The 27,404-nt window shown below is 41.0% G+C and overlaps 1 protein-coding gene across 1 annotated transcript; it reads right to left on the minus strand.

Annotated features, from left to right (window-relative positions):
- Window positions 1–1,198: 1,198 nt before the first annotated feature.
- zgc:153993 (uncharacterized protein LOC767645 homolog) lies at window positions 1,199–26,211 on the minus strand. The gene is made up of 6 exons (XM_047364097.1): window positions 26,010–26,211; window positions 19,037–19,085; window positions 13,128–13,289; window positions 4,836–4,968; window positions 4,190–4,294; window positions 1,199–4,108 (listed from the first exon to the last, which is right to left on the minus strand). Exons 1-6 carry the CDS (start codon window positions 26,077–26,079, stop codon window positions 4,010–4,012), a joined length of 618 nt encoding a protein of 205 aa, XP_047220053.1. The 5' UTR covers window positions 26,080–26,211; the 3' UTR covers window positions 1,199–4,009.
- Between the last annotated feature and the right edge of the window lie 1,193 nt (window positions 26,212–27,404).

The following is a 27,404-nucleotide window of genomic DNA, read 5'->3' on the forward strand; positions in this document are numbered from 1 at the left end:
CATCTCCATAAAGCTTTTCAGCAGATGGAAGCATGAAGTGCTCCAAAATCTCCTGATAGCTAGCTGCATTGACCCTGCCCTTGATAAAACACAGTGGACCAACACCAGCAGCTGACACGGCACCCCAGACCATCACTGACTGTGGGTACTTGACACTGGACTTCTGGCATTTTGGCATTTCCTTCTCCCCAGTCTTCCTCCAGACACTGGCACCTTGATTTCCGAATGACATGCAGAATTTGCTTTCATCCGAAAAAAGTACTTTGGACCACTGAGCAACAGTCCAGTGCTGCTTCTCTGTAGCCCAGGTCAGGCGCTTCTGCCGCTGTTTCTGGTTCAAAAGTGGTTTGACCTGGGGAATGCGGCACCTGTAGCCCATTTCCTGCACACGCCTGTGCACGGTGGCTCTGGATGTTTCTATTCCAGACTCTGTCCACTGCTTCCGCAGGTCCCCCAAGGTCTGGAATCGGCCCTTCTCCACAATCTTCCTCAGGGTCCGGTCACCTCTTCTCGTTGTGCAGCGTTTTGTGCCACACTTTTTCCTTCCCACAGACTTCCCACTGAGGTGCCTTGATACAGCACTCTGGGAACAGCCTATTCGTTCAGAAATGTCTTTCTGTGTCTTACCCTCTTGCTTGAGGGTGTCAATAGTGGCCTTCTGGACAGCAGTCAGGTCGGCAGTCTTACCCATGATTGGGGTTTTGAGTGATGAACCAGGCTGGGAGTTTTAAAGGCCTCAGGAATCTTTTACAGGTGTTTAGAGTTAACTCGTTGATTCAGATGATTAGGTTCATAGCTCGTTTAGAGACCCTTTTAATGATATGCTAATTTTGTGAGATAGGAATTTTGGGTTTTCATGAGCTGTATGCCAAAATCATCCATATTAAGACAATAAAAGACCTGAAATATTTCAGTTAGTGTGCAATTAATCTAAAATATATGAATGTTAAATTTTCATCATTACATTATGGAAAATAATGAACTTTATCACAATATGCTAATATTTTGAGAAGGACCTGTACAGAGGCCCCTGGAGTTTTGAAAATTGTCTGGCCCTCACCATTCAGCCCAAATTAACAAAAATTCTTGAACATCTGATTTTTCTCCTAATGAAGAGACAATTTGAGTTATTCATTTAATCTGTCAGTAATCAAAACAGGCCTGTAATGCAATATGAAAGACCATTGAATGGTTCGAATAACTTTTACAAAGATTTATTTCCCACAATGAAAATTTTTGTGTTATAACATTAAGCATGTCATCACAACACAATACATGTACAATACACATACAGTATAGCTAGTTTAGGAGGTCTGTCACAACAGATTGGGAAATAACAGGGGCTGTCGGAACATGTTGGGAAAATAACAAAGCAGTTTATAAGATGCTAAGCAAAAACAATTCAGTTTTCGAGCAATAGTGGATTTTCTTTAAAGACATATCAATGTTTTCCTGCCTACTGGACTGTTATATTAGTAAATAAATACATGTTTTGCCTACATTTAACACATGACTTAAGAGATATTCCATCACTACACAATTAAGATTCACAGTGCGTGTTATATTTATTTATAGGAATATCCAATTGTTTTATATTTCAAAGAGTAATTATGTCACATTGGTATAAACACACCAGTAAAAATTATCTAAAAAGCTTTTCAAAGTGCTGTCAATCTGGTTGGAAGAATACCAAAAAACCCAAAAGGAGCTAGATGACAGATCCCAGGTCAGCCACGAGTCACTGAGGCCCACATAATCTGCCCACCCAACTATAGGTTGAACCTTACAACATTAACACATCACATTAGCCTCAGTAATATTAATAAAAAATTATATTCATTAAACCTCTATTATCTTTAAGATTTTAAATAAATATATGAATATATTTGCTGTCGGTCACATGCAGAGCAGCATTAGGTATGAACTCTGCTGTGGCAACAGGAACAAAAGAATTGTTAAATTTTCTAAACCATTCAAGAGTCTGAAAGTGAAAGCAGGTCACCTTACTGGAAGACAGGGTACATTATACACTGGCTTGTTATATTGGGCTTACTCCTTACAGCAACTTGAAGGGAGGGGGAGACGTGCATAGTTGCCCTTGCATAACCACTGGTTACAACACTGTGCAGTTGTGGCATTATGCCTGGCCGACAGGCAGGACATTATGCCTGGCCCCATGCAAACCCACAATGTGACCCCTCAAATTCAGAAGTGCAGGTTATGCTGTCTAGTAAGTCCACAAGGTGGTCCTTCAAGTCTGCTGAACTTCGCTGACCTTTGGACAACCACAAGAAACACTATTTTCTCCTTCTGAACATGCCCACTCCATGCAAATCAAATCATTTACATACACATCACTGGTCTGCATATGGATTGCACTGTTTGTTAAAAGCATCTCAAGAGTTTTAAAAGTTATTTGGAATAAAGCATGTCAGAGGTGGAAATAAAGTTGAAAACCTGTGTCCTGAAAAACAGAAATATACACCGATGCACTCTGAGTAGAACTCTCCAGATTACATTTATGAGCTACACAATGTATATCTCCATGTTTTTGTGATGAGACCGCTCAAGACTTAGATTGTTCTCTGCAACATTTTGGGTCACAGTGGAGACAAATGGAAGAGACATGTAGAAAGAGATTGGTACCAACTTTTTAGCTTTCTTGTGATATAAAGCAACAAACCAGATTCTTATTACAGCTGCTGTGGACTGTTAGCATCAATATGCTAAACTACCGTCTTGCCTAACTTGCATTGGGACAGAGTAGGGATTAATTTCTCTGGAAGTTTGATGACTGCTTGGTGCTGATTTGTTGGTGGGTGATTAACCTAACTAAAGACTAGAACAGTTTGATAATTCAAGGACTGAGCTCTTCAGTGGGATCAAAATGTTTCCTCAGACAGGTGTCTCACATTTACATTTGACCAGGATGTATGACATGCAACACTGCTGAAGAACTGTGTGCACATTTATGCAACCAGGTTGTTGCAGTGTTTTTCACCTCTAACAAATGTGTATATTTTTCAGTTAAATTGTAAAAGATATTCATAAGTTAAAAATTAGGAAAACGTTTGGAAATAATTCTTGTTTAATTTTTTATGTCACAGAACCTGGAATTTTCAAAGTAGTGTGAAGACTGTAATAAGGCAAATTAGAATCAGAATAAGGCATTTAGCAAGAATCCTCCAATCATTGAGCAACATTTTTGCTGCAGAATGCATTTAAAAGTTACATATAAACACGAGTACGCATCATTTAGTTCTTCCACTCTATTACATTATGAAACATTCTGAACTAGCAATTCCCAGATTTCTTTCAAAATGAATTCCTGCATCAAAGTTTCAGCATATCATCTATGAAAGACAACAGTAAAAATACCCTTGGTTAGTAATATAACCTAGTAGTCACCTACTCATTCCTGCACAATACAGCTGTTTGAGAACCTGTGTAACCTCAGCAGAACACTGAACCGCGGAAGACTTGGGACTGTTTTGGTTAAGTACCTGAACCTTACATGGTTTCTGTTAATTAAAAAATATCTTAATAAAAAGGATCATTTAGAAAAAGTATCCCTTTTTCTTTTCAAAAGTGGAGTTGAGCATTGATCTTTGGTATTTTATCCAGCTCCCAAGAGAGAATGAAATGCACAGCATTTAAAGCCCAGTGTTGCAGCTATGCACAGATGGAGAGCCCGTGGTTTTAGGACAATGTATAGTCCATAAAAGTCAAACTAGCATAAGGCACATTCTTGCCACTGCTAGGTAGCGTTGAGTCCTCCAAGAACCAATCCTAATTTTAGCCCATTCAGTTTATGTGAGAAGTAACATCAGTAAACACTATCACAGATGACGAGTACATTTCTATCTATCTATCTATCTATCTATCTATCTATCTATCTATCTATCTATCTACTTTTTTGAAGGTGAGGACTGATTGTTGTTAAAGTTCAAGAAACTGTCCTTATTAGCATCCTGCATGTCTCCAGGATGAGATGTGAGAGCTGAGGGTCTCAGCGTTTCATTCTGTAGTAAACAAATGTTACTACAACAACAACTGATGCAACAATGGCTGCAGTCCTCCATCGTGAAAAGCTTTGGATCACTCCAACCTAGAAATATCACACATTAACAGGTTAGGAGCTTTGGACCACGAAGCCTTAAAGCAACGCTGATGATTTCAGATCACTCACCCAGCCTCCTTGCTGCACTAGCCAGGAGTAAAGTGTTTCCCTTATAACTTGAAGAACCCAGCTGATGACCATTCTAATGTTCTCTAGATGGTTGGAGGTCAGGGCCTTTAAAATAAATAACTTTGGTTATGCACCTCTAAGGGCCAGTATAGGCTTTATGTGTTCCATTGCATTTAGTGTTTTTGTTTTGAATGAGACTTTGCTTTAAATTCTGTTATTAATTTTCCTATTCTGAGGCAATCTTCCTCCACATATAGCCAGAGATGGCTATATTACAAACCTTGGGAGTGGTTGACAAAATAGTAAATAAATAATAGTAAAAGAGTATAATAATTAACATTCATTGTACAATTTGGGAATCAATGTGCTGTCTTTAAATATAACAAATTAATTATTTAAATATCAAAAATTAACTGTTTATTCTAAACAGTTTCTTTGTTGCTAACTGCTGCCTCCTTCTAGTGATGAACACATGAAGTGGGGAGCCGAAACTAGAAATATGACAAGACCTGTATCTTGCATTTATTTGGTATGGGCCATTTATTTTACATTTCCCTGGATCCTGGCTTTTTACTCATTTAAACGTCTCAGTCAGACTGTGTTCACCGTTAATGTGACATAGAAATGAATAAACTAGATGAATTACCCTGTATATGAGTCTATAGGCTAGATGGAAGAGAGCCACCACTCGGCCCCAGTTGATGCCATCAATAAAGATGCTCCTGGCCACCATCATGAAGACTTCCTTCGCGCAGTTTCCCTGAACCTGGTTGATTAGTCTGATAGAAGGTAAAAAAACAAAATTCAAATAAAAAACATGATTGTTTATTACAAATGTTATTGTTTAACACAGTACAGCACAATCTGCACACTGAAACACCAGCAACATATTATCACTCCCAATGCCGTGCAAGATTCCAGGAAGAAATATGAACCAAGCACAGTTACTTCCAGTAACAACCCCCTTCAATTTGAAATCAACATTGCTTCATTTTATTTAACTTAAATTTGTTTTATTGCACTTTAAGGTTGTTAAAAATTATGCAAAAATTAATGACAGTTTGCCATTTAATTTAATTTAACTTTCTTTAATTTGTTCAATTCAATTCAGTTTCTTATATAGCTTCAATTGATAGCAAATATTGTCTGAAGACACTTTACAAAAAACAAACGTCAGTTTAATACAATCATATAGACAAGTTAAATGTCAATCCCATTAGTTCCATTAGTTGTAATCTTAAAGGTCGTGTTTTCATTCTATGTAGGTGGAAACTCATAATTAACAGAAATAAGGGCTTTAAAACATCAGTCTGTGTGGAATTTAGCTATAGACTGTGTTTCACGTAGTGACGAAGTTACTGAAATAAATAAACTTTTCAGCAATATTCTTTTTTATTAAATGGGTAGTTACACTGAACTGTTAAAAGATCCAAATATTCTGTTGGTCATGTCACTGTCGCTTTGCTTATTTAAGTTTGCAGAAGCACTCAAACTGGAAAAATGTAATGTTACATCATTATGTATATAAAATATGTTCCATATATTCCTAACAGAACACTTAGTTCTCACACTGCAGGTTTACTGGTGGTTCCTGGAGTCTTTAGAAGTAGAATGAGAGGCAGATTCTTTAGTTATCAGGCTCCTCTCCTGTGGAACCAGCTGCCAGTTTTAGACTGCTGGAGGATATAATGACGTCTTTCAGTCTCTCTATATACCCATACTACTCTCCAATTATGCGTTATTTGCTGTTATTTCAGCTTTTAACTCTAGGCTCTCTCTCTGTTTTTTCTCTTTCTAAAAAGCCAGCTACTAGCTACTGTCTGAGCTTCTAAAGTGACTAACTATATGTGCTCTCTTTAATACTTTAGACTTGAAAACTGCACAATTGCTGCAAAGTCAATGCAAGTGACTGTCCACTGTCTCTGCATGCTCATCCAGAAGGAGTGAATGCTGACTCGATGCAATCTGCTGGGTTTCCTTAGATAGAAAAACTTTTTAACCAATTTGAATAATAAACTGAATCTGTATGGTCTGACTGAACTGACTTTGTAAACTGGCTTGTGATGACATGCGCTGTATTAATAAAACTAAACTGAACTGAAAAAATTGTCATCTACCTTGCTCCTCTACACACAGCTCCATTTCATGACTGACAGTGGAAATGTACTTGTCTGCAGAATGCAAACATCTTTAAAGCTAATTCAGGCCTCATCCACACTGAGACAAGCTTATATGTAACTGCAAAGGTATTGTGTCATCAAGACATTGTGTCTACACAAATCCAGCATTTGGGAGACCAAAACACAATCAATGGGGTCCCAGTGAATAAAACAATGGGACCCAGTGGAAATTTTTCAAAACGGTGTTTCTGTGTGTGCACGGGAAACTTCTTGTGAAAATTATTCAACTCAATTCAAAATATTTCATTAATCCCAAAGAGAAATGAAATGTTGCTGTAGCTCATATTATGCAGGTTTCTTCAAAGAGCCGTTGTAGATGCTGATGGCTGCATGACATTGTCTCTACACTTTTCTCTGTAACCTGCATGCACGTCTATCACCATGTTGCTTTGTTTACCTCATGAGTTGTCTGCACATGCCTGGTATTTTTGTCTGCTGTTTTTGCTGTGTTTCTCTGTCAGTTTCACAGCTCCATCAATGGGTCCAGCATACATACTACAGCATTTTCGGTGGTCCTGCAGGCACCCATGTGGATGCAGATTTTTTCAAAATAATTTTTGACACAATACCATTTTTTTCTCCATGTGGACAGGGCCTAAGATTCATGATTCCTCACTGACCCAATGTCCTTGCTTGCTTTTCTGTATCGGCCACCAGAATGTTTTTTCAGAACCTTGTTTGTGAATGAAATTTGTTTTTGTTTGTAGGCCACATGTTTTTACTGTGCATTTGTGGGTTTTCTACTGTTTCTGCTAAGACAAAATATGCATGTTAGCTTGGTTGTTCACCCTGCATTGGCCCTATATGTGTGTATATAGTTGGTTGTTTTGTGTGCGTCTTTTTTTTGTCATGTGATGACTAGTGATTTATCTAAAACTGCACACCTGCAACCATTACATGACGAAAAGAAAAAGGACATATCATCTTTCCTAATTACACGCAGGCAGAGCGCTGTATTTAAAAACATCCTAAATCAGTTGATCACACCTAAAATCAGCTGTTCAGATGCACAAACATTTCCCACCAAAACACACAAATCAATACCACCATGAAACGACGTGTTTGGTTCAGACATTTATTGATGGTCTTTAAGCAACCCAGCATCTGCAGGAGGAGGGAGCAGGCAGAGAGCAGCTGCTTATAATCAGACTGTTTGCATCGGACCAAATGGGAGGACGAGCCCGCTGAATCTGTGAAGCACAAATATGCAATATCCAACCTAAAACTAAATTCAAAGGTCAAAAGTCCACAGTTTTGCTCTTTTAAGTCCTTGTCCTCGTTATTGCCATTGATAAGACAAAAACTTCTTCATAAAGCCCAAAATTGTTACTTCAGGCAAACGTTAGAGTTTTACCAGTGGAGACAGCATCGTCTCTCCTCTCTGCTTCTCCTGAAACACCCACCCTCACATCAGAACCTCTGAACCTTATTTTATAAGTTTTGGCTGGGCTGTGGTCCAGATAATTATTCCAGTGGATTATTTTAGACATAAAAACAATTATATGTTTTCATTTTCTATTTATTTGTTATCATTTCACGCAGATTACTTTAATGTGACAATGTAACAGTAACGTTAATAGCAGCACAGCGCACTACACTCATGGCTGGAGGGGGGACTTTAGCCAACACAGCTTCGGCCGTCGGCGGGTCAGTGGAAACACAACAGTTACCGTACCGAGGGGAGCGGAGCTGCGCCGGCTAAAACGAGACAGTGGAAAAGGAGCATAAAATGGATGAAGACAGGACAGACTAAATTGTGGCAGTGTAGAAGATGACCAGCAGCTCCTGTGGAAGGTTGTACTCCTTGAGTTGCCTCAGGAAGTACACTCTCTGCTGGTTCTTTCGAACATTGTCTGTGTGAGGACCATCTGAGGTTTCGAGAAATGGTGGTTGCTAGGAACAGGAAGTGGTCCACAGTAGATAATGTTGTTGAGGATGGTGAGGGGGGTATGTGGGCGTGGTGTTCTCCGAAAGTTCCCCATCATCTCCACAGTCTTGAGTGGGTTAAGTTCCAGGTGTTTCTGACCACACCAGTGTACCAGCTGATCCACCTCCTGTCTTTATGCAGACTCACCATTGTCCTGGATCAGACCAATAGCAGTTGTGTCATCTGCAAACTTCAGGAGTTTCACAGATTGGTCCGCTGAGGTGCAGTCATTTATGTTGAGGGAGAAGAGGAATGGGGAGAGAAAACACCCCTGGGGGGCGCCAGAGCTTATTGATCTTGTGAGGGTGAAGAGGCTACCCAGTTTCACCTGCTGCTGCCAGTCTTTCAGGAAGCTGGTGATCCACTGACATGTAGAGGCTGGGACTTCGAGCCGGGTGAGCTTCTGGTGAAGGTTGTCTGAGTTGATAGTGCGGAAGGCCGACCCAAAGTCCAAAGGGACTAGACCGCTGATAAGCGATCTAAAGTCCTCTTTTCAGATAAAAATAAAAGTCTGACTCTGGGGGAAGAGTGGAGAGGCACATAATCAAAGCTCCTTGAGGTCCAGTGTGAAGTTTCAACAGTCTACTGGTGTTGGTCCATTTTTTTCTTTTGCATCATTTCCATAATCAACGCAGCTGTACTCGTACTCGTCGTCTTCCGCTTATCCGGGACCGGGTCGCGGGGGCAGCAGACTCAACAGAGAAGCCCAGACGTCCCTCTCTCCAGACACCTCCTCCAGTTCCTCCAGGGGGAGCCCAAGGCGTTCCCAGGCCAGCCGAAAGACATAGTCCCTCCAGCGTGTCCTGGGCCGTCCCCTGGGCCTCCTCCCGGTGGGACGTGCCTGGAACACCTCCCGAGGAAGGCGTCCAGGAGGCATCCGGTATAGATGCCCGAGCCACCTCAACTGGCTCCTCTCGATGTGGAGGAGCAGCGGCTCTACTCCGAGCCCCTCCCGGATGGCCGAGCTCCTCACCCTATCTCTAAGGGAGTGCCCGGCCACCCTACGGAGGAAGCTCATTTCAGCCGCTTGTATCCGGGATCTCGTTCTTTCGGTCATGACCCAAAGTTCATGGCCATAGGTGAGGGTAGGAACGTAGACCGACCAGTAAATTGAGAGCTTTGCTTTTCGGCTCAGCTCTCTCTTCACCACAACGGACCGGCACAGCGCCCCCATTACTGTGGCAGCCGCACCGATCCGTCTGTCGATCTCCCGCTCCATTCTTCCCTCACTTGTGAACAAGACCCCGAGATACTTAAACTCCTCCACTTGAGGCAGGAACTCCCCTCCAACCTGAAGAGGATAAGCCACCCTTTTCCGGTCGAGTACCATGGCCTCGGACTTGGAGGAGCTGATCCTCATCCCAGCCGCTTCACACTCGGCTGCGAACCGCCCCAGCGCATGCTGTAGGTCTTGGCTAGATGGGGCCAGCAGGACCACATCATCTGCAGTCTACAAGGAAATGTTTTGAGGCTTCCCTCCACTGATGAGCTGTATGGAGATGCTGGTCTCATTTTTCCAGCAGGCCTTGGTACTCTCCCACACTGCCAAAAGTACCAATATCTGCTTTAATCATCGCGGTCTCACTGGGCTGGGTTGGCCAGCAAACTGCCCTGACATTAACCCTGGCTTCCATAACACCTCAGTAGAGCCACAAGCTGATTGTTTCCATACAATGATGCACTGATGCAGTAATTCATGCATAAGAAGCTCTGACAAAGTATTGAGAACATTAACTGTACAGTACAAGGATATAATTTTCAGTAAGGGTTCATTTCTGTATTTTAAAATATTTTAGATGCAGGTTATCTCACTTCTGTCAGTCTGCCCCAGGGCAGCTGATGCTACACCGTAGCTTACTACTGTCAGTGTATAAATGGGTGGTTGACTAATTGTAGTGTAAAGCGCTTTGGGGTCTCTGGGACATCGACATCTGCTGAGAAGGTTATTGGCTGCTGTCTACTGTCGCTCCAGGAACTGTACACCTCCAGGACCCTGAAGCGGGCAGGGAAGATTCTGGCTGATCCCTCCCACCCCGGTCACAGACTCTTTGAGACTCTCCCCTCTGGCAGGAGGCTGCGGTCCATCCGGACCAAAACCTCACGCCACAAGAACAGTTTTTTCCCATCTGCCACCAGCCTGGTTAACAAAGCCCAGAAACCACCCTGACACCTGTAACCTGTAACTCTATGCGTTACATTAACGCTCAGCTTGGACTCCTGCTTTACTTGCACACTGATAATCTGCACTGTTGTATTGCTCTTGCATCTTATACTGCTCTATATTTACTCTCACTCACTTAAAACTGTGCACATATATTTATATTATATTGTAGATATGTTTATACTGTTTAATTTGTATTGTATTGCACCGACTACGCCAAAACAAATTCCTTGTATGTCCAAAAACGTACTTGACAATAAAGCTTTTCTGATTCTGATTCTGATAAAGCACTATACACGTACAGGCCAATTACATTGCTTGCTATAAAATAATATCACTGTCTAATCAATTTATACAAGATATGAGTTTCATTTTTGATCTGAATTATATAACTATATTAACTTTTGAATTAGCTGACATTCTTATTCATTGAGCTGCACCTGTAACTATGGCAAACAACAAAAATATTCCTAAAATTATTAATATAATACTTACAAGTCAAACCTTTAACTAGAGTACATTTATTAATTTGGTGATGAATGTAAATATGCTTGTTGGTAGGCGGATTAAAAATATTAGACAACATGGGATAAATTTCCACAGTTATGCTGATGATAGTCAGCTATATTTAGCCATAAATCCTATTGTTTAGGTAGACTATAGCTATATCTTGAAGACATTAAAAACCTGGATGACTTTCAATGTTCTGCTTTTAAACTCAGACAAGACAGAAGATGTCGTTTTTGGACCGGAGTCTTTGAAAAATAAACTGCTTAGTCAATCAATTAATATGGACTGAATTAAATTGGATCCCAGTAAGGAAATAAAGAACATTGGTGTTATCTTTCACCATGACATATTAGTTAAATCCCAAATTGAACAGGTTCCTAGGATCCCCTTTGAAATATTGCCAAAATTAGAAGTATCCTGTCCATGGGTGAGGCTGAAAAACTAGTCCATGCATTTGTTACTTCAAATTAGAACTATTTTATTTCCTTAGTAACAGGAACCATAAAAAAGATTGATTAAAAGTCTTCGACTTACCAAAAATGCTGCAACAAGGGTTCTGTGGAAACTTAAAAAGAGAGATAATATTTCTCTTATTTTAGCTTCCCTTCATGCACTCCTTGTGAAATCCAGAATAGAATATATATATATATATATATATATATATATATATATATATATATATATATATATATATATATATACATACATACATACACACACACAGAGGTTGGACAGTGAAACTGAAACACCTGTCATTTTAGTGTGGGAGGTTTCATGGCTAAATTGGACCAGCCTGGTAGCCAGTCTTCATTGATTGCACATTGCACCAGTAAGAGCAGAGTGTGAAGGTTCAATTAGCAGGGTAAGAGCACAGTTTTGCTCAAAACATTGAAATGCACACAACATTATGGGTGACATACCAGAGTTCAAAAGAGGACAAATTGTTGGTGCACGTCTTGCTGGCGCATCTATGACCAAGACAGCAAGTCTTGGTGATGTATCAAGAGCCACGGTATCCAGGGTAATGTCAGCATACCACCAAGAAGGACGAACCACATCCAACAGGATTAACTGTGGACGCAAGAGGAAGCTGTCTGAAAGGGATGTTCGGGTGCTAACCCGGATTGTATCCAAAAAACATAAAACCACGGCTGCCTCAATCACGGCAGAATTAAATATGCACCTCAACTCTCCTGTTTCCACCAGAACTGTCCGTTGGGAGCTCCACAGGGTCAATATACACGGCCGGGCTGCTATAGCCAAACCTTTGGTCACTCATGCCAATGCCAAACGTCAGTTTCAATGGGGCAAGGAGCGCAAATCTTGGGCTGTGGACAATGTGAAACATGTATTGTTCTCTGATGAGTCCACATTTACTGTTTTCCCCGCATCCGGGAGAGTTACGGTGTGGAGAAGCCCCAAAGAAGCGGACCACCCAGACTGTTGCATGCCCAGAGTGAAGCATGGGGGTGGATCAGTGATGGTTTGGTCTGCCATAACATGGCATTCCCTTGGCCCAATACTTGTGCTAGATGGGCGCGTCACTGCCAAGGACTATTCAATTCAGTTTATTTATATAGCGCCAATTCACAACACATGTTGTCTCAAGGCACTTCACAAGTCAGGTACATTCGTTCCAACTACCGAACCATTCTTGAGCACCATGTGCATCCAATGGTTCAAACATTGTATCCTGAAGGCGGTGCCGTGTATCAGGATGACAATGCACCAATACACACAGCAAGACTGGTGAAAGATTGGTTTGATGAACATGAAAGTGAAGTTGAATATCTCCCATGGCCTGCACAGTCACCAGATCTAAATATTATTGAGCCACTTTGGGGTGTTTTGGAGGAGCGAGTCAGGAAACCTTTTCCTCCACCAGTATCACGTAGTGACCTGGCCACTATCCTGCAAGAAGAATGGCTTAAAATCCCTCTGACCACTGTGCAGGACTTGTATATGTCATTCCCAAGACGAATTGACACTGTATTGGCCGCAAAAGGAGGCTCTACACCATACTAATAAATTATTGTGGTCTAAAACCAGGTGTTTCAGTTTCATTGTCCAACCCCTGTATATATATGTAATTCAGTTTTGTGTAAATGCAGCATAAATGCACTGAATTGAATTGACTTGAATTATAAATTAAACGCTTACCGCTGGAACTCTGCATTTCTGTTCAGTTCATCTGCTATTTTTAATAGCTGATCCACCACTTCTTTTACTTCTGGATCATCTTGTTCATGTGGCCTTCCTCCCAGATCCTCTGAGAGAACATGCCGACTGGGGTCCTCCGTGCTTATACGCTCTATCACATACCTGTAACACATACAACCCGTGATCAAAAAGATTCAACAGACAAGGTCAGGCAGTTGATGCAGATAAACATTTAAAAACATGTTATGGTGTAATTTTCACTGATGTAAAGCCGTTGAATAAAGATACTGACAAGTTCAAATCTTCTTAAAATAGAAAATGTATTTGTCTTTTAACAACCATGCTTTTTGCTTTTAATTTAATTTACTAGTAAATAGAGCTACTAAAACATACTCAGGTCCATGTGTTTTTTTAAACTTGGCTAGATAAAGCAAGAGTTAGCAATCTCCTCTTGTTGCTGAAAACATGCACACACAAAAATGTAGACAAAGATAATCAACCTAAAAAGTTCAGGGCATTGCATGTTTATTTCCTTTTTTTTTACTGGGAGATCCAAATTATGTTTCGAATCTACAATGATTTACAGAGCCTTTTTTCTTTCTTTTTACAGATTACTTTTCTAGTTTCATTAAACTGTTGTGTGTTTAGTTTATTGTTGATTTTAACCAAAGAAAATAAGAATTTTGTTTGATATCCACAAGACCTGCACTACGGTTGCTCATTGAATATTCTTAGTGTTTTTAACCATCTCCAAATCCCTGAGAGATCTATGGAAAGAAACTTGTGCCATCAGACACTGAATTTGTATTGCTCAGACTGAATCTGTATTTGCGTAATTTGAAATTAAATGCATTGGTTTAAAAATCTATTTCACTAAACTGAAACTGACTTTAATGTTTAAACTGAATTTTTGGTTTGAAACTGAATCCGTTTGCTTTGAAAATGGCTTTGCTTTGTATTGAAAATTCAATTTGATTACTTTCACTTTCAGTTGTATAATTCAATTTCAGTTCCAACATTAAGTTTTTTGTGTCACACATCCGGGTCCTTGAAGCCACAGATTAATCAAAAACAGATTCGCTGTTTCACGGATGTCATTCACTATTGCCGTGTTTAAATTCAGGGGCTGCATCCTTTGAAGGTCGCATTTGTAGGTCGATTACATCATGGTGAGGCAATGAAGCTATCCAACTTCGAAGACTACATCGAATGCGGCCGGCAAATGCGTCCCTCTCTCCCCCAGATTTGTAGGATGAGTCCTTGTATCCTTGGTGGCCCACCTTATACCATGATTCATAGCATGTCGAACCTGAACATGAAATATCTAAACGCTTTATCAAGATATCGCTTAATTGTACAAGTGCGCCAACATGTTCGGAGATGTCCGCAGCCCCAGCACCTCAACCGCGCTAAACCCCGAGAGAACAGCTGACTCATGGTACATTGTTTTCAAACTCCCACTGGGTTTCCCTAATGAGTGGCAGTTAAACAGATATAATGCAGTCAGATGATATCTAATAATAATGTTTGGTTTATTTATTATAATTATAATTATTATTATTACTATTCTACAAATAAACTTAATAAACTTAAACTTTGTTCCTAACGTTAATATGTTAGTATTTAAGTTGTTAAAAGCTTTACAAATCAATACACAAATGTTATTTGTCCTCAATGTATTTTATCTACAGTGTAAAATTTTCATATCTATGAACACCAAAATGACTTTGAACATTTTAAATGGCTGAATAATGAATAAGATCATAAAACAAGAACATTTTAAACAAAATATAAACCATCAGCAAAATGTAAAAGGGTAAATAAAAACCATGTAGTTATTTGCAGTGGAGACAGCTGTATTAACCTTCAGGCGCCATTTGTTCGGCTTCACAACTCTGAGCTTCACGCTAACACGGTTGCTTGGCAATAGAAATTACGCTCAGGTAAGGGCAGGAGAAACGCAGACCGACGTAACACACTATGCTAACTTGGCATGTTTAGCTAATAGCAACAGGTAGCAAAAGTGTTACTGTGAGTGACCTCCGCCAAGCTCATGCTGCCCTGTTCCAGCTCAAAATGCCATAAAGGAAGTTTAACCTGATGTGAAACGTAAATCGATTAATCTGTGTTTGATTAATCTGTGGATTGAAGGACCCGGATGTGTGACACAAAAAACAGAATTTTGGAACTGAAATTACTTTCACTTTCAGGTCTGAAATTCAGTCAAACTGAATTATTAATACAACGAAATACATTTTAAAAGGCAAATAAATTCAGTTTCAACCCATTAAATTCAGTTTCAAAGCAAACAAATTCAGTTTCAAACCATTAAATTTAGTTTCAGTTTAGTGAAATTCATTTTCAAACCAATACATTTAATTTCACATTAAGCAAATACAGATTCAGTCTGAGCAATTTATATTCAGTTTCTGATGGCACAAGTTTCTGCTCATAGAGATCCTTCTGTGTCCAAGTCCCAGTAGATCAGCAGCAAATACTCAGACCGGAGCATCTAGCACAAAGAGCCATGTTGCCGAACCACCTTCGATGCTTGCTTTAAACTTCAGCAAGTCATCTTCACTATCACTAGATGTCAAAATGCATTGAGGTGTTGCCATCTGAATAGCTGATTCTATGTTTGTATGAAACAGTTGAACAGCATCTGAATTGACTGAGTGGCGGTGGTAGAGCTGAGCTGGATAATGTTTCTACCTGGGCTATCATTGCAGTGGCAGTGATGTGGTGTGTCTGTGTGGTTGCGGGGCGTGGTGGGGGATGCTGGTCCCGAGTGCTTGCCCCTGGCCGGGGACCTCTTGCCGGGTGCGAGTGTTTTTGTGTGTACGCATGAGGGTGGGAATGTGTGATTGTGACGGTGTGTGCCTGTTTTTTGTGTCAGGTTGGGTTTTGGGCTGCTCCCTCTCCTGGATCAGTTTAGGCCCCCCATCAAATGTTGGGCCTATTTCTTCTGCACTGTGGCTGCTGGGTGGTTCCCCTGGGACTCTCCCCTGCTCTTCTCTGGGGGGTTGCGGTAGTCCCGACGGTGGTTCTCCTGGGGTTCCTGTGCTCTGGGGGGCCTTTGGATGTCTGTGGCTCGGATCTCCTCTGTATCTCTCCCGGGTCAAGGGGGGCAGGTCTGTGGCTTCTCACACTCACTATTGCATATTTTTATGGAGAAACCTAGTATACACAAACGCGCTCACACTCAGACCCACAGGTGCTTAAATTCAGGTGTTAACAGATACATAAATGTCCTATACTGAGGAGCATTTACCACTATATACATCTTGCATTGATAAGTATCGTGCACTTTTCAGTAAAAAAGCTGGTAATATGAACGTTTCTGCAGGTGTAGAAGCAAGCAGGGTGTTATCTTGTAATCTTTCTTTCTTTCCTCCATTCTTTTCTTCCTTCTCTTACCTTTTCCTTTTTGCCCCACCTTTCTCTCTTTCGTGCTTCTTTTTTTCCCCGTTTCATTTCTGTCTCCGTGTCCATAACAATTAAAATAATCTGAAAGCAGTTTCTAAAAAAGTTTATTTTATAAATATCAAGTAGAGCTTTAAAGGGTTAGTTGTAATGCTCCACTTGTGAAAGTAAATCTGTTGGGCTTTTTCTTGGCACTCAGACAACAATTCTGAGCCCTACTCTGCTAGACAGGACACGGTTAATAAAAATCAAAAAAAACATTTGCACAGGTCATTTGGCAGGAGGCGGAGTAGACCAGTACAAGTGCATCACAAGGAAACAGACAGGATCAACAACCAAGAATGCACGCACTCACTTCTTAGGGGCCATTAGATAAGCCAAATAAATTAACCTAACATGAATATTTTTAGACTGTGGAAGAAAGCCAGAATACTCAGAGGGAACCTGAGGAAAACATGTAAATTCTATGCAGAAAGATCCCAGGTTAGAATTAGAACCCAGACCTTGTTGCTTGTTGGCAAGGGTACCAACAACTGCACCACTGCTCCATTAGGGTGATAGCAGGGAGACTTTTTGACCACAAACATTTGGAGCCTACTGCAAAAGCTGAAACTTAACCTAACATATCTTCCAGTAAGTATGAATAATGTTGGTATGGCTAAAGCTTTAAATCCTCAACAAACAGCTGGTGCACAACTAAAGTCAGACAAGTGACTATTTTTAGGTATCATCTGCCTGAGACCGCTGTCATAATGTATGTTTCCACAGCCGGAATTTCTTCAGGAACGAAGAGTCATTGGGTCATTGTTAACAAAGTTTACAATGACCCAAAGCCTGGTACACGGTCGTCTTCGGGCCTTGGCGCTGACTAGGCAGAACTTCGAACTGTACGACACAAAACTCACATGTTAAATGTTTGTATTTTAAGTCTTGTATGTGATAATTCAATACGTAGTTATAGGCATCTAAGGATTCATAAGCCCTCGGTTTTTCTTTACTATTCACACTTGTATGAATAGATAATGCTTCAAGTCTCAAAATGTGATACAGATTAAATTACTGCTTTCACTGATACCTGCAGTTCTGTGACATTCTTCTTTTATTACTTGGCTAGTTTTTCAGAATGCTAAGCTACTTATAAATGTCCAAATGGCTCCAGTTTAAGATATAATGTAACCAAACATAACCTATTTGTGTCTGATGATAATAAAATAAAACAACTTCAGCGTAACCTCCCACAGGGATCGCACATTGGTGTCCCGTGTGAGAGTTGAGGACAATCTGACTCCACTCAATGTTTGTGACTGATATCATGGGAACCTCTGCCACACAGTAACAGTGTAAATACCACAATAACATTTCTGACAGAACGACGTACAGATGCTTTTCAAGGAATTTCTGTGTCACCTATGTTATACAAACAAAACAGGAACTGAGAATATTATTGAGATAAATTATTGACTGGCGAAAAACAGTAACACTCGAACATATATTCATCCAGAAAATAATAAGGCATTTAATCCCGGTCTGATCACTCTCCTGACGTAGATTTCTGCAGAGTATTTGTGCCCCAAAATCTTCGAGCTCCAAAAAAAAAAAAAAAACACACCATTTTTGACACTTTCCTTGTGCTAGAGCACAGCGAAAACATAGACCAAACCCAGGGTTAGTTCAATAAACCCTTCTACCGGGCAGGGTTGGTACACAGAGTATGTTGCAGGGGTAACTTGACTCAGAGTAACGGCTACCTGGCTTTCTGAAACCGAAAACTCAGGGTATGCACATACTTACCCCAGAACCTACTCTGAGATCTCACTTACCCTGCTTTCTGAAACAGGGCACAGGTAGGTATAGATCTCAGGCCACTCAACCGGATGTAATCCTGTCAGATCGTCCATCCATTGAGTGAGTTTTTATGGCTCGACAAATCTGGTTCCGTCTGTTAAAGATTACGTTTAAAATAGCTATTGCGGTCCTGGACTGTAAGTAACCTTACATTTTCAGATAAATTTGGATTTTCTACAGTCATTGTTAAAAAAACAAGCTAACAAAACTTGCTAGCTACCGTTGTTAAAGTGTTCAGGGGAATCTTTCTGCCTCCAGCTATGCCCCGCCATACATCACAATGTATACCAACTGAAAAAGGGTCTATACATTTCTTCACAGTTTAGCCTACGTGGTCTTTAAACAATAACTGCAACAAAACAACGTGAGAATAATGCTCTCTTTAGCTTATTTTACTGCTTTTATTAGCATTCTGAAGACTTCTGTTCAGGTTGGCAGAGATTTATGTTCCATAATCGCAGCAGTACTATTGCAGGACACAGAGCTTCTCAGCATCAGGGGAAGTAATCTACATAAGTAACCTGGTTTTTAGACCCCACAGTGGAAACACACCACAGAAATAGTTTAGATAAATAAAAAGGTTCCAAGGAAAAAAAACACTCAAGAGCCCATAGTTAAAACATGTCTATAATGAGACTCACCCTCTGAGCACCACCACTCCTTGCTCCAAGATGGGATCATCAATGACATCTGAAAGAACCACATAAAATATCATTAATATAAAATTTTAAAGGTTAAAGTTTAAAGATTATATTACACACACACACACACACACACACACACACATATTCACTGCTCAAAAAAATAAAGGGAACACTCAAATAACACAGCCTAGATCTGAATGAATGAAATATTCTCATTGAATACTTTGTTCTGTACAAAGTTGATTGTGCTGACAACAAAATCACACAAAAATCATCAATGGAAAATCAAATGTATTAACCAATGGAGCCCTGGATTTGGAGTCAACCACAAAATTAAAGTGGAAAAACACACTAGAGGCTGATCCAACTTTGATGTAACGTCCTTAAAACAAGTCAAAATGAGGCTGAGTATTGTGTGTTCCCTCCACGTGCCTGTATGACCTCCCTACAACGCCTGGGCACGCTCCTGATGAGACGGCGGATAGTCTCCTGAGGGATCTCCTCCAGACCTGGACTAAAGCATCCGCCAACTCCTGGACAGTCTGTGGTGCAACGTTGGTGGATGGAGCGAGACATGATGTGCTCAACCGGATTCAGATCTGGGGAACGGGCGGGCCAGTCCATAGCTTCAATGTCTTCATCTTGCAGGAACTACTGACAAACTCCAGCCACATGAGGTCTAGCATTGTCCTGCATTAGGAGGAACCCAGGGCCAACCGCACCAGCATATGGTCTCACAAGGGGTCTGAGGATCTCATCTCGGTTCCTAATGGCAGTCAGGCTACCTCTGGCGAGCACATGGAGGGCCATGCGGCCCTCCAAAGAAATGTCACCCCACACCATTACTGACCCAGTGCCAAACCGATCATGCTGAAGGATGTTGCAGGCAGCAGATCGCTCTCCATGGTGTCTCCAGACTCTTTCACGTCTGTCACATGTGCTCAGTGTGAACCTGTTTTCATCTGTGAAGAGCACAGGGCGCCAGTGGCGAATTTGCCAATTCTGGTGTTCTCTGGCAAATGCCAAGCGTCCTGCATGGTGTTGGGCTGTGAGCACAACCCCCATTTGTGGACGTCGGGCCCTCAAACCATCCTCATGGAGTCGGTTTCTAAACGTTTGTGCAGACACATGCACATTTGTGGCCTGCTGGAGGTCATTTTGCAGGGCTCTGGCAGTGCGCCTCCTGATCCTCCTTGCACAAAGGCGGAGGTAGCACTCCTGCTGCTGGGTTGTTGCCCTCCTACGGCCTCCTCCACGTCTCCTGGTGTACTGGTCTGTCTCCTGGTAGAGCCTCCAGGCTCTGGACACTACGCTGACAGACACAGCAAACCTTCTTGCCACAGCTCGCATTGATGTGCCATCCTGGATGAGCTGCACTACCTGAGCCACTTGTGTGGGTTGTAGAGTCCGTCTCATGCTACCATGAGTGTGAAAGTACCACCAACATTCAAAAGTGACCAAAACATCAGCCAGAAAGCATAGGTACTGAGAAGTGGTCTGTGGTCCCCACCTGCAGAACCACTCCTTTATATATATATATATATATATATATACACACACACACACATACACACACAAATTATTTTCTAATCAGCCAATCACATGGCAGCAACTCAATACATTTAGGCATGCAGACATGGTCAAGACGATCTGCTGCAATTCAAACCGAGCATCAAAATGGGGAAGAACGGTGATTTAAGTGACTTTGAACGTGGCGTGGTTGTTGGTGCCAGACGGGCTGGTCTGAGTGTTTTGGAAACTGCTGATGTACTGGGATTTTCACGCACTACCATCTCTAGGGTTTACAGAGAATGGTCCAAAAAAAGAGAAAATATCCAGTGAGCGGCAGTTCTGTGGCTGCAAATGCCTTGCTGATGCCAGAGGTCAGAGGAAAATGGCCAGACTGGTTTGAGCTGATTGAAAGGCAACAACAACTCAAATGACCACTCGTTTCAAACAAGGCATGCAGAAGAGCATCTCTTAATGCACAACCCATCAAACCTTGAGGCAGATGGGCTACAGTAGCAGAAGACCACAGCGGGTGCCACTCCTGTCAGCTAAGAACAGGAAACTGAGGCTACAATTTGCACAGGCTCACCAAAATTGGACAATAGAAGATTGGAAATTGTTGCCTGGTCTGATGAGTCTCGATTTCTGCTGAGACATTAGGATGGTAGAGTCAGAATTTGGCATCAACAACATGAAAGCGTGGATCCATCCTGCCTTGTATCAATGGTTCAGGCTGGTGGTGGTGGTGTAATGGTGTGGGGGATATTTTCTTGGCACACTTCGGGACCCTTAGTACAAAGTGAGCATCGTGTCAACGCCACAGCCTACCTCAGTATTGTTGCTGACCATGTCCATCCCTTTATGACAACAGTGTATCCATCTTCTGATGGTTACTTCCAGCAGGATAACGCGCCATGTCATAAGGCACGAATCATCTCAGACTGGTTTCTTAAACATGACAATGAGTTCACTGTACTCAAATGACCTCCACAGTCACCAGATCTCAATCCAATAGAGCACCTTTGGGATGTGGTGGAACAGGAGATTCACATCATGAATGTGCAGCCGACAAATCTGCAGCATCTGTGTGATGCTATCATGTCAATATGGACCAAACTCTCTGAGGAATGTTTCCAGTACCTTGTTGAATCTATGCCATGAAGGATTAAGGCAGTTCTGAAGGCAAAAGGGGTCCAACCTGGTACTAGCAAGGTGTACCTAATAAAGTGGCTGGTGAGTGTGTATATATATATATATACAAATATACACACATACACACATATACATATATATACAGTACAGACCAAAGGTTTGGACACACCTTCTCATTCAAAGAGTTGTCTTTATTATTTTCATGACTATGAATATTGTAGCTTCACACTGAAGGCATCAAAATTATGAATTAACACATGGAATTATATACTGAACAAAAAAGTGTGAAACAACTGAAAATATGTCTTATATTCTAGGTTCTTCAAAGTAGCCACCTTTTGCTTTGATTACTGCTCTGCACACTCTTGGCATTCTGTTGATGAGTTTCAAGAGGCAGTCACCTGAAATGGTTTTCCAACAGTCTCGAAGGAGTTCCCAGAGATGCTTAGCACTTGTTGGCCCTTTTGCCTTCACTCTGCGGTCCAGCTCACCCCAAACCATCTCGATTGGGTTCAGGTCCGGTGACTGTGGAGGCCAGGTCATCTGGCGCAGCAACCCATCACTCTCCTTTTTGGTCAAATAGCCCTTACACAGCCTGGAGGTGTGTTTGGGGTCATTGTCCTGTTGAAAAATAAATGATGGTCCAACTAAACGCAAACCGGATGGAATAGCATGCCGCTGCAAGATGCTGTGGTAGCCATGTTGGTTCAGTATGCCTTCAATTTTGAATAAGTCCCCAACAGTGTCACCAGCAAAGCATCCCACACCATCACACCTCCTCCTCCATGCTTCACGGTGGGAACCAGGCATGTAGAGTCCATCCGTTCACCTCTTCTGCACCGCACAAAGACACGGTGGTTGGAACCCAAGATCTCAAACGTGGACTCATCAGACCAAAGCACAGATTTCCACTGGTCTAATGTCCATTCCTTGTGTTATTTAGCCCAAACAAGTCTCTTCTGCTTGTTGCCTATCCTCAGCAGTGGTTTCCTAGCATCTATTTTACCATGAAGGCCTGATTCACACAGTCTCCTCTTAACAGTTGTTCTAGAGATGTGTCTGCTGCTAGAATTCTGTGTAGCATTGACCTGTTCTCTAATCCGAGCTGCTGTTAACCTCCGATTTCTGAGGCTAGTGACTCGGATGAACTTATCGTCCACAGCAGAGGTGACTCTTGGTCTTCCTTTCCTTGGGCGGTCCTCATGTGAGCCAGTTTCTTTGTAGCGCTTGATGGTTTTTGCAACTGCACTTGGGGACACTTTCAAAGTTTTCCCAATTGTTCGGACTGACTGACCTTCATTTCTTAAAGTAATGATGGCCACTCGTTTTTCTTTACTTAGCTGCTTTTTTCTTGCCATAATACAAATTCTAACAGTCTATTCAGTAGGACTATCAGCTGTGTACTGTATCCATCTCCTGCACAACACAATTGATGGTCTCAACCCCATTTATAAGGCTTGAAATCCCACTTATTAAACCTGACAGGGCACACCTGTGAAGTGAAAACCATTTCAGGTGACTATCTCTTGAAGCTCATCAACAGAATGCCAAGAGTGTGCAGAGCAGTAATCAAAGCAAAAGGTGGCTACTTTTGAAGAACCTAGAATATAAGACATATTTTCAGTTGTTTCACACTTTTTTGTTCAGTATATGATTCCACATGTGTTAATTCATAGTTTTGATGCCTTTATTGTGAAGCTACAATATTCATATAGTCCTGAAAATAAAGAAAGCTCTTTGAATGAGAAGGTGTGTCCAAACGTTTGGTCTGTACTGTGTATATATATATATATATATATATATATATATATATATATATATATATATATACACACACGCACACACATATACAAACAAGTCAATTCAATTGGCTTTATATAGCGCCAATTCACAACACAAGTCGTCTCAAGGCACTGTACAAAATCATTTCAATCGAATCATACAGATTTCAAGTCATATACATACATTCCAATTAATCCTAACTTATCTTTCCAGAATGTTAAGCGATTGTTTTCATTTGACAAAAAAAAAGAGAGATGGCCTTTAACATATTTTCTTTATGTCTGCTTTGAAACTTGCATCAAATTCAAAATACTTTATTCATCACAAAGGGAAATTAAATAAATAGCGAATTGCATACTGTTCACATATATGGAAGCAAATCGTTACCATATTTCAAATGAAAAAGCATTTTCAGAAATTTTTTTTCATTTTAAGAATGTGGCTGCATTGTTTTACTCATAAATGAAATTAGTAATCAATAATCCTATTTGCATTTTAATTTTCTTCTTCAAGACTGCTCATTCTTTCACTTAATTAAAATGAAAAAGACATTTGAGATTTATTTTTCAAAATGTTCCCCAGCAAATAGATACCAAAATTCAATTTGAAATGTAAAATTTGAAAATGAAGAATGTGGCTGCATTATTTGACCCATAAATAAAATTAGTAATCAATCATCCTATTTGCATTTGCATTTTCTTCTTCACAACTGCACATTTTATGCTATAATCAAAAAGAAAACAAAGCAGACATTGCTTTTTCGTTTTCGTGGACTGCCCGCAAAGTACTGCCCAGAACTCGAAAACGAAAAAGCATTCCGAGTGGCGGGCGCAGCAGAGTGATGTCAGCAGCCGCTCTTCCTCAGCTCCCTGCTGACCGAGCTACCCATCTTGTTCGGTAGGGGGCGCTGTGCACGTCGGCATTGCATTACATTGCAAACGTGCCGAGAAATTGGTTGAATTGCAGCAGGGCCGAGCTCAATTTGTGGCAGTGGCAGGCAGAACTGGTAGTTCCGGTGGCGGACTGTGGCATCCTTGTGGCATCCTTATGGCCTGAGACATCCAGCGTGTTTTTAAGCATTTATTTATAATTTTCTGTGAGTGACAATTCAGAATAGCCGCTCATGCTCTATAATAAACCAGCTGTTTGTGCAATAAATCTTCGTCATCCTTTCATCATGTCACACATACACATAGTGCTATTTATTTTCCATGTCAAGTAAATACAATCACCTTATGTTATGGGTCTAAAGCTGTTTATTAAATAATAATCAATAATGAAATCATTATGTAAAGGTAACAGGCTATAACAACAATAACATCCCGTTTGCCGATAATCAGCATTGGCATCACTTCCGGTGGCAGCTCCACAGACACTATTAACAATAATGACAACCCATTTGCCGATAATCAGCATCAGCTTCCACAAAAACAACGGCAACCGCACTGGCAAGCTTTTAAGGCCGGTCTGGCAATGTAATGCAATGCAGACGTGCACAGTGCCCCCTACCGAACAAGATGGGTCGCTCGGTCAGCAGGGAGCTGAGGAAGAGTGGCTGCTGACGTCACTCTGCTGCGCCCGCCACTCGGAATGCTTTTTCGTTTTTGAGTTCTGGGTAGTACTTTGCGGGCAGTCCACGAAAACGAAAAAGCAATGTCTGCTTTGTTTTCTTTTTGATTATAGCATAAAATGTGCAGTTGTGAAGAAGAAAATGCAAATGCAAATAGGATGATTGATTACTAATTTTATTTATGGGTCAAATAATGCAGCCACATTCTTAAAATGAAAAAGCATTTCTGGAAATGCTTTTTCATTTTCAAATTTTACATTTCAGATTGAATTTTGGTATCTATTTGCTGGGGAACATTTTGAAAAATAAATCTCAAATGTCTTTTTCTTTTTTATTTTAATTAAGTGAAAGAATGAGCAGTCTTGAAGAAGAAAATTAAAATGCAAATAGGATGATTGATTACTAATTTCATTTATAAGTCAAACAATGCAGCCACATTCTTAAAATGAAAAAGCATTTCTGAAAATGCTTTTTCATTTGAAATATGGTAACGATTTGCTTCCATATTCATAGACTCTCGCATGTACAGTTCGCTATTAGTAAATATTGTGCTAGCACTAGTACTGAACTATAGGAACCAAGACAGTAGTAATCTTTTCAAGTTGGTTGTGTAAGGCTTTTGATGGGTCAGATCCTGGATATGGTGGCAGCAGTAGCGTAGGACAGGGACAATTTTATTTTTTGTCATGGGGCCCAAAAGTTTTGTTACTAAGGTCAAAATAAATCGCCTCTAACAAAAACACAGAAGCAAGACTGGGTTACACGAGGGCTAAAATACTTCAGATATGTAAGTTTGGGATAAATAGTTGAATAAAGTTAAAAAAAGAAAATAAGTGACAGAAAAATCATAAAGGTACAGGTAAATTAAGGGCATGACTAGTCTGTTTACTTCCGTGTGCGATCCTGTAACTTAAGGCCGATGTATCTCCTGTATGAATCAGAAACGGCTTCACATACCTTCACCACCCTCAGCGACTTGCAGTTCCTGCTCGCCTTCTATTTGCCTAACTCCTCGCTCGTCAGACATGACCCAAAACTTTTCTTTCGGTTCAAGATGGGTTTTCAAATTTCAGCAAACAGCACAGGACGCAAACGAGGAGAAATGACTCAGTTCAGACTGGAAAATCACTCAACTTTTTGTTGAGTGATTTTCTTTCTTTCCTACCTTCCACGAAAGTAACGCGGAAGCACCAGGTCAGCGGAACCACACCCCCGTTTTCCTTATTTAGTTTGGCTAAGGAGACGTTTACTGCGGTCAAGTGAGCCAACAAATACGCTGTCACACCAGCCGACGTCAGCTCTCTCTTAAAGATTATCTTCGCGCATACATGTTGCATTACGGTAATAGAGCAGAAAGGACGCCTATCCAGGCAACGGTTGAGAAATTAAGAGTAAAACAGAAAAGTAACTTTAAGACCATTTATATTAATTACATTTTTACAACTTTCATATACAGGTGTTGGACAATGAAACTGAAACACCTCTCAGGAGACATCAGCAGTCTCACTGCACTCCAGAGCGTGAAATGAAACTCGCTGAACCCAAACTCCGAACAAGATGTGGACGTGTTATTAAACTAAGGCAGATCCTTGACTTGTAAAGCAAATATACAACATAGATTAAAAAAAAAAACATATATATGTCATTTTAGTATGGGAGGTTTCATGGCTAAATTGGACCAGCCTGGTAGCCAGTCTTCATTGATTGCACATTGCACCAGTAAGAGCAGAGTGTGAAGGTTCAATTAGCAGGGTAAGAGCACAATTTTGCTCCAAATATTGAAATGCACACAACATTATGGGTGACATACCAGAGTTCAAAAGAGGACAAATTGTTGGTGCACGTCTTGCTGGCGCATCTGTGACCAAGACAGCAAGTCTTTGTGATGTATCAAGAGCCACGGTATCCAGGGTAATGTCAGCATACCACCAAGAAGGACGAACCACATCCAACAGAATTAACTGTGGACGCAAGAGGAAGCTGTCTGAAAGGGATGTTTGGGTGCTAACTCGGATTGTATCAAAAAAACATAAAACCACGGCTGCACAAATCACGGCAGAATTAAATATGCACCTCAACTCTCCTGTTTCCACCAGAACTGTCCATCGGGAGCTCCACAGGGTCAATATACACGGCCGGGCTGCTATAGCCAAACCTTTGGTCAATCATGCCAATGCCAAACGTCGGTTTCAATGGTGCAAGGAGCGCAAATCTTGGGCTGTGGACAATGTGAAACATGTATCGTTCTCTGATGGGTCCACCTTTACTGTTTTCCCCACATCCGGGAGAGTTACGGTGTGGAGAAGCCCCAAAGAATGCCTTCAATTTTGACTAAATGAAATGATCAGCAAC

Source organism: Girardinichthys multiradiatus, chromosome 4 (assembly GCF_021462225.1).
Source record: "Girardinichthys multiradiatus isolate DD_20200921_A chromosome 4, DD_fGirMul_XY1, whole genome shotgun sequence".
Taxonomy (NCBI): Eukaryota; Metazoa; Chordata; class Actinopteri; order Cyprinodontiformes; family Goodeidae; genus Girardinichthys; species Girardinichthys multiradiatus.

Excerpts from the sequence above, each read along its gene's own strand:
- zgc:153993 (XM_047364097.1), bottom strand. The coding sequence starts at position 26,079 with ATGTCTGACGAGCGAGGAGTTAGGCAAATAGAAGGCGAGCAGGAACTG. Across the intron at positions 19,086-26,009 it reads AGTCGCTGAGGGTGGTGAAG|ATGTCATTGATGATCCCATC; the intron begins GTATGTGAAGCC and ends TGGTTCTTTCAG. Across the intron at positions 4,295-4,835 it reads CCTATAGACTCATATACAGG|GCCCTGACCTCCAACCATCT; the intron begins GTAATTCATCTA and ends TTTATTTTAAAG.